This window comes from Anoplolepis gracilipes, chromosome 1 (genome assembly GCF_047496725.1).
Source record: "Anoplolepis gracilipes chromosome 1, ASM4749672v1, whole genome shotgun sequence".
NCBI classification, from domain to species: Eukaryota; Metazoa; Arthropoda; class Insecta; order Hymenoptera; family Formicidae; genus Anoplolepis; species Anoplolepis gracilipes.
In genome coordinates, this window is record NC_132970.1 from 13,512,659 (window position 1) to 13,520,086 (window position 7,428).

At 38.7% G+C, this 7,428-nt stretch overlaps 1 protein-coding gene across 1 annotated transcript; it reads right to left on the reverse strand.

Moving 5' to 3' along the window:
* Positions 1 to 2,969: 2,969 nt before the first annotated feature.
* On the reverse strand, positions 2,970 to 4,932 carry LOC140676317 (NAD kinase 2, mitochondrial). The gene is made up of 4 exons (XM_072911282.1): positions 4,832 to 4,932; positions 3,667 to 3,751; positions 3,347 to 3,605; positions 2,970 to 3,193 (listed from the first exon to the last, which is right to left on the reverse strand). The coding sequence occupies exons 1-4, from the start codon at positions 4,930 to 4,932 to the stop codon at positions 2,970 to 2,972; spliced, it is 669 nt and encodes a 222-aa protein (XP_072767383.1).
* Between the last annotated feature and the right edge of the window lie 2,496 nt (positions 4,933 to 7,428).

Genomic DNA, 7,428 nt, shown 5'->3' on the forward strand with positions numbered 1-7,428 from the left:
ATATTTGAATCTAAAAATAGTTCCGAATTTTTATTATATCTGGACATAATTTTAATTCATCAAATAATTATGTCACGACATAATTTTAATTCAATAGCTGGTGATTTTTGATTTTACAATATTGACACTGAATAGTATGGCATGCCGTTTTATTTTTTAGTCACATTAAAAATAACATTATTAAAATGTTGTAAATAAATATGCTTTTTATATTTTGTAATTTATATTATGTTGCATTTAAAACATGGAAATTGTTATTAAGATTTAAAATAATATGTAAATTATTTTTAGTTATCTAGAATTGTTTGTATTGTAAATTATTATATAAAATTATTTTTATGCAGAAAAAGATAATTTAATACATTTTTTATATATTCTAATTTCATTTAATTTTATTTTCATTACTAAAGATTTATGAAGGATTATATAAAATGCTAATTTAGAAAAATAAAATTTTGTTAAGACGTGTGTAATAATAATTCAACGAATTAAAATTATATTGCAACATAATAATAATTTGATCAATTAAAATTATGTCGCAACATAAAAATTCTGAATTTTTATTATGTTCCGGCATAATTTTTAATACATTTATAAGAATACCAAGAGTTAGATTATAAGAACCAAGCGCAGAATGTAAAAGTTTTTTCACGTTTTTTTCAAATAAAAAGTCAAAGTTTTTTTCTGTTATTAGTTTTTATTTAAAGCTTTATAAATCATTATTATTAATGAGAATCGCATTTGTCTTAAGATTGATTTACAATTATTTTTTGAAACTTTTATATTAAATGGAATATCTTTATGCTATTAAAAAGTAAAACGGCGTAAAAATAGAAAAAAAAACCGGTATGATTTTGGTGCAATTGGATGGTGGAGGTGAGGCGCGGTCGAATCCGCGGTGATAATATTGATTTTTGCGATTACACAACGGCACAACGAATTTGCTCACACTCGCGAATACGTTCTACCTATAAATATACATGTATGTATTTACCGTGAAAGTATTATTTATTTTATAAACTCGCGTATACATATATTTACGCACGCGTGCATTCCACATCGCTTGGTGCCTCGAGCGATAATCCTGCGTTTTAACGCTTTGCTTCATTAATATGTTTATAATCGTAATGACGCATCACTGGTTGTTAAAGCATTCTATTGTACGCGTTTGTTTTAAATCATTATTACGCAATATATCGAGAAAATTATTAATTAATTACACCGCGTGATACCGATAACGAGCCGATACCAAAAGGATATTTGTTGCTTGCGTTATCGCCATAACAAGCGGTTGCTTTTAAAATAAAGAGGCACTCGTTATGCATAGGAATTCAACAGTAGCTGAGAATATTATAAAATTTGTGGCAATTTCCGATCGATTTCATCTAAACTGCATCTTCGTTGAAATGTCGTTGGAAACTTCGGCAGAAAACGACGACGTTCAATTACGAAGTACAAAGGGTCGATCGACGTCGCCCGTTATTCCCGGTTGCCCGTACATTTGTTTGTTCTCCATGAGACTGTCTGGGATGGATCACCATTGTTCTTACAGATTGGAGCTTTCGCAAGGATTAATGAGAATGGTTCGGCCGTTCACTGAAATCCGATTGGGAAGCCCACTCGAATCGATTAATACCGTGTTCTTTTCTTACGCCTGTAGAACGTGCTCGTGTGACAATTGGTCTTAAAAGAAATGAAATAAAGTATTGGACACAGTTTTTACATAAATATGTATGGGTAATATAATAAATATTTTATAGTGTTTATTTAACACAACGTTTATTGAGAATTTCAAAGTTGTCGACGTAGGAATATAATTGTAAAAAAACTCAGTTCTTTTCTTCCTTCCAATAAGTAGACCAAGTTTAAGAGGATTAGTTTCCTCGTCCAACCGCGCAAACTGCTATTTATACGGTTGATACAAAAACGATTGAGAAATACTGCTGTTGGGAAATTCTTTCGAAGCGCAATTGGCGAAAGACTCTTCGTTCTTTCGCTCTCGGTTTCAATGAAACTAAAGTTTCCGGCAACGGATTGGACGTGAGAAACACAAAGCTTTTACGTTTCTCGCGCAACTCTTTTACGGTTATTTTACGCGGCGCTGTGCCCGAAAACGTCGACGCTCACCTAGCTACCTGAGGGTAGTTTTGCACGATATCTCGTGTTTCGGGCGCCCGCAACTTTTGCTCTGAGTGGAGCGATGCACTTACGAGACGAAAGATGGGATAGATGCACGTTTGTGTACGTCAAATACTCGCTTCTAAAACCCAGAGATACAATCCACGCGACAAAGTGCGCAAGGAGTGTCTACGGTTCGGCGAAAACCGAAATTACGGGGTTAATGGAAGTCCGGACGAGGGTTGTTCGAGCACGTTGCCAAACACAGGGAAAGAAGTGCGCGGAGAATCGCGGAGGGTCTCGGTTTGTGGGTCGCTCCGGAAAAAAGATGGTCCATTTCTCTCACCGCTGAAAACAAAATGTACTAAGTCGTCCGTCGTCGCCGAGCACGATAAATTCGTAGGCTTGAAAGAGGGTCTTTTAGTCCGTGTTCTTATGCCATCTGAGATTCAACACTAAAAGAAATTACAGCTCCTTTTTAAAAACTGAATTAATTAATCTATTCATATCAAATATTTCATAATATAGGGGCGAATCCCTAGTTTTTTAATTTAAAAAAAAATGAGATATTAAGATATATAAAAGAGTTCTATAAAAGCATCTTAACAGAGCTGCGTACTAGTTGGCCTAATAATTATGAAATAAATATAATAAACGCATTCCTATCGATCAAATATGAATTTAAATTGTTTTTGTCTTATTCCCATAAAGTTGCAATTTCGAGCTTGCGCTCTTATGTTGTGAAACAATATAATTAAGCTATCTTGAGCACGAGTTATTAAAAAGTAGGTTAATTTTATTATGCAACGTGAAAGGGGGACGTTGTAATTATGTTAATTATTATATAAAATTTATGACAAAATAATATTCTTCAATGAATATTCAGGTCGAATCTCAAAAGTTGCAGTGCTGCCATCGTTGAAGGGTAAAGACACAGATCCGTCAAGAACGATACCGGCATCAAAACCTTTTGATGTAACTTTAACCTTATGACAGACTTGCTTTTCTGGAATGGACTTCGAACAGCTCGAACTGCGATACATCTCATATATCACATATGCCATGTTTAAAGCTTCTGTAACAAATATAGTTCATTTTACGTGTTTAAAATGTAATATTTTTTTGCTGGAACAGCTTTTGATCTAACTATGTATATCATCATTAATCTAATTAAAAGAACGTCATGGAAGATTCGAAAGATGTGTCGATTGGGCGTAAAACGAGTTACCTGGTGGGAAAAGAAGATTATTGTGATACTTGTGCAACAGTTCGTCAGTTTCTTTCTTATCGAGTTGCTTGGCAGTTGCCATAACGGCAAGCGTTTGAACGGTTTTGGCAGACTTCATATTCATCGTCTTGAACCAGGAACGAGAGCCTGAGCCCGTGCAAACGCAGATACCTGATGATCGAGTCGTAAAAGTCTTTTTGTCGTCGACCTGGATTTTTAGGCTGATCGGTCTCGACGCAAAAAATTCGGCCATGAATATCTAAAAGCGAGGAATGTTATCAACCGGCACACGGATGTAGAATATTTTAACATTTCAGTACCTCGTTTAATGCCAACCAAGGCAAGATTCTGTAGCGAGGCTGCAGGGCATCCGCTATTTTCCTCTGAGTGGATCTCATGAGTGCGCTGCAAAGATTTCATTTGTTTAGCGCGCCTTTGGAGAAACGTCGCGCAAAGGAATTAATGAGACGGGAGAACGACGTCGCGGTAGAAAGAGACTACTTGGAGACGCAATGGAATATCAAATGCGCGACAGCTGAATTATTTCCCGTTAAGAACGTCGAATTGAATTGCATTAAATTAATTGGCAGATTAATCGATTTATTTTATCGAATAATCTTTTCCAGTTGCTCGATACGCATCTAAGCAATTTTATAACGCGCGTATCGCGTTACCTCGTAAAAATGGCGCACAGCTATGTACTGTAATTGTCTACTATTCTCGTGAAGGCTCGAAATCGGCGATACCTTCGCCATTTATGTCAAACTTGGATCGCGCGTCGCGTGAAAATAGCTGGTAAATAAAAGTTGAGAGAATGAGAGGATCGTTCTTTCAGCGCTTTAATGTTTCTCCATCTAGCGCGGACGCGCTTTGGAGAAAGGGAAAGACTAACGGAATTATACGGGACATTTCTCTCGTCCGGTTACGCGCGCGTGCGTCTCTCCCTTGTCAACCTTATTACTCCTCGTTTCGCTATGCAGCCGCGCTTGCAAAGCCATTCCCTGGCTATCAAGAAGCGTTCAGGCCCTTATCTTTCTGCAAACGGTACGTTACGTTAATGTCGCCTCCAAGACATTTTCTTTTTTTCAAGAGTTTGCGAATAAAGGGGACGCTCGTCATGCTTCGTAAGTCCTTTTTCGTCCTCAGTTCTATTCGCTTTGGGGCGTGCTAGATTTATTAATACTATTATTCCATAACGCGCTTTAGCTGCTTGCTCTCCCGACTTAAACGAAGACTGTATTTTCGAGAGGAATAGTTTTCTGAGTTGGCTTTCACAAAGGAATACTGAAAAATTTCGCAGGTAAAATGTGGAGTATAATCGTGTTGTGAAAAAGAGACGAGATAAATAATCGTACAATATGGATCCTTCTTTAAGGGAGAAACCGTTATTTTCAACGATAAGTAAGATATAAGCCGCGTTGACTGTAGCGTTACGTAATCCGTTTATCTACCAAAGAAAGCAAAGCTAAATGCTAATCCGCTCACTCGATCCTTCTTTCGCCTCGTGTACGGCTTTTTTCGTGCACATGAAAAGGTGGCCGATAAAGTCCTTCCCCTGTCATAATTGTACGTATGCGACTTCTCATCAGCAGGGTGTAGTCTCGCATACGTAGTTTCTCGAATATTCTCCCGATGTCTGCGCTCTCTATTGGCATCGTAAAACTATTGCTAGTTCCCGGATGCGGATTGATGCCGAATATTGGCTTCGCATTGCTTGTTATCAACTTCGAGGCTAAGAGGAAAGTGCCATCTCCACCGATCGCGATCACCAAGTCAGCCCAATTCATGCATCTGTTCGCGTCACCTATTTTGCTTGATTACAAATACAAATTTCCAATTTAGTTACCTGACAGTTTTATTCACAATCTTTTTTGTCAGAAATTTCAGAAATAGTGCACCGAATTCGATAAAGTTGCATTTGTAAACTGCAGATTTTGAAAGAAGATTTTTACGATAAGAACAAAATCGTTAGCTTATAATGTAACTTCTTCGCAGAAAACGTTACCTTTTTATAATGCGACAACTGATGTCGAGATTATGTAGAACCCGTGCAAGATCTTTCTCACAGGCAAGCTGCCGTTGATACTCCGCGAGGATCTCGTCGAGGTCTTTGTTTTGCTCTTTCAATCGATGCAGCAACTGATTATTCGATAGATCAGGATGTATGTTCTTAAGAAATTCGAAAGTGGATAGTTTTGAGATCGCGAGCACGCGTTGCGGCCAACGCAACGTGACTAGCAAACAACTAGACAATTTCATTTTCTATAATTCGTTAGTACGCGATATAATTTTTTAGTACATCGTTGCTTAACGTTAATTCAAATTAATTCAGGTTACGTTAATAGATAAGGTTAATTGTCATTGTTTTGACGTCATTGTCAGTTTGCAGCTAATAAACAAAAATTAAGGCGTTTATAAGCATTACAAGATATTTATGTATAACAAAGCAAATTGCATGTTTTCGGAAGTAATAAATCTGCCAGTTACGTCTCGGGGAAACTGCTTTATTTATTAATTTCTTGCGCGTGCAGCGGGCGTGGGATCTTTAAAGCGGTGAATCATTAGCAGCATCCTCCGCAGCTTGGATTTCCAACGCCGCAGCATCCCGCACTGCTTCCCAATGGTTCTCGGTAAGCAGCACGTTTCCGCTACCGGAACTCGCGCAACTATATATATTTTTCCGCACGATTGACCGCAGCATCCTCCGCAAGAAGGAAGACTTTTGCAGGTCATCTATATTTAACAAGATTCAAAAGTAAACGTGGCGTTCTTACTTCCGTATGCGTTACACAGAGATAAGTAAGCGAACAAGTCAAGAAATTTATTCTCTCTTCCGGGACAATAAAGCGAGAACAAGACAATCAGAACGCACAATTTAATATAAGTTATAATTAAAAAATATTAAAATCAATGAGACACAAAGGCAAGAAAATATATATAACTTTAGATACTAATAAATGTTTAAAGAATTAAAATATAAATAAGCGTATAAAAATTATATTAGTTATACATACGTTTTTATATATCATTTACTCACAAGAAAGTGCTCTTCTCAACTCCACTGCAACACAATCCGCCTTTAATTCAACTTTGACCTAATTAATCCTTTCATTTCCATTGACGCGTTTCTCATCGCGCGTGTTCCCTAAAGCTATCGAATACAGAATTTCTCGACACGAGGCCGGTTCTTGGTCAGGATTAAACAGTCCAAAGACGGTGAACACGACGTGAGACGTGTCGCACGACGGTGGCGGCAGGCCGATGGCGCTGGACACGGCAGTGATTTACACAGAGACAGTTTACACAAGGGTGGTTTACACGCCGGCGGATTACACGACGGCAGATTGCACGGAGGTGGGTCAGACAGCGGTGGATACACGGCCGTGTTGCATACCCGTGGACGATGGGCCACGATATACACGAGGCATGACAACGGGTAAAGGAAAGGGAGGAGGAGGAGGAAGAGGAGAGGAAGAGCGTGTTGTCGCCCGTGTTTAATCAACTTAGTATGATAAGACGACGGATAGAGACGTCGGGAGCATCGGACTCTCCTCGAGCTGTCTTGGTTATTAAAATCTTTTCTTACCGCGTCTACTTTTGCAAAAGTATGACGTTAATTTTCTCGCTGTTACTTTGCACGATCTAACACGGTCACGTTCTCGCGAGTCTTCAGCTTCTACGTCGTCATTATCATCACCCACGAAGCAACTATGTTTCAGAGTCAACAATCGTTTTCAGCGTCATTGTCGACAGTGTTCTTGCATACTTAATACGCGGAAAATGACGGTGCATCGTTTCGTCGAAGCCGTTTATCGCGTTTCCTTTTGCCCCCTCCGCAGGAAATTCCGTGCTGTACGAGACGTCGAAGTTGAATAGTAAATCTTCCGACATCGCCTGTCTGATATATCCGCCAGAATGACGTTGAGTCCTGCCATTACATAAAGCTATCCGACCGGGACGCTTATTCCAGCGGCAGACATGCGCTTAATGCCGCTTGTGTGGTTCACGATGTACTTGGTTGTCGGGAAGAGAGACTAGTTTAGACCCCCCCTCTTATTTCGGTCACCGGGGAAGTTCGCCAA

Bases quoted from the DNA above. Each gene is read 5' to 3' on its own strand.
- LOC140676317 (XM_072911282.1), bottom strand. From the start codon at position 4,932: ATGAGAAGTCGCATACGTACAATTATGACAGGGGAAGGACTTTATCGG. The intron at 3,606-3,666 runs GTACTGAAATGT...CCTCGCTTTTAG, and splicing joins CTTGGTTGGCATTAAACGAG to ATATTCATGGCCGAATTTTT. The intron at 3,194-3,346 runs GTAACTCGTTTT...TATTTGTTACAG, and splicing joins TAATCTTCTTTTCCCACCAG to AAGCTTTAAACATGGCATAT.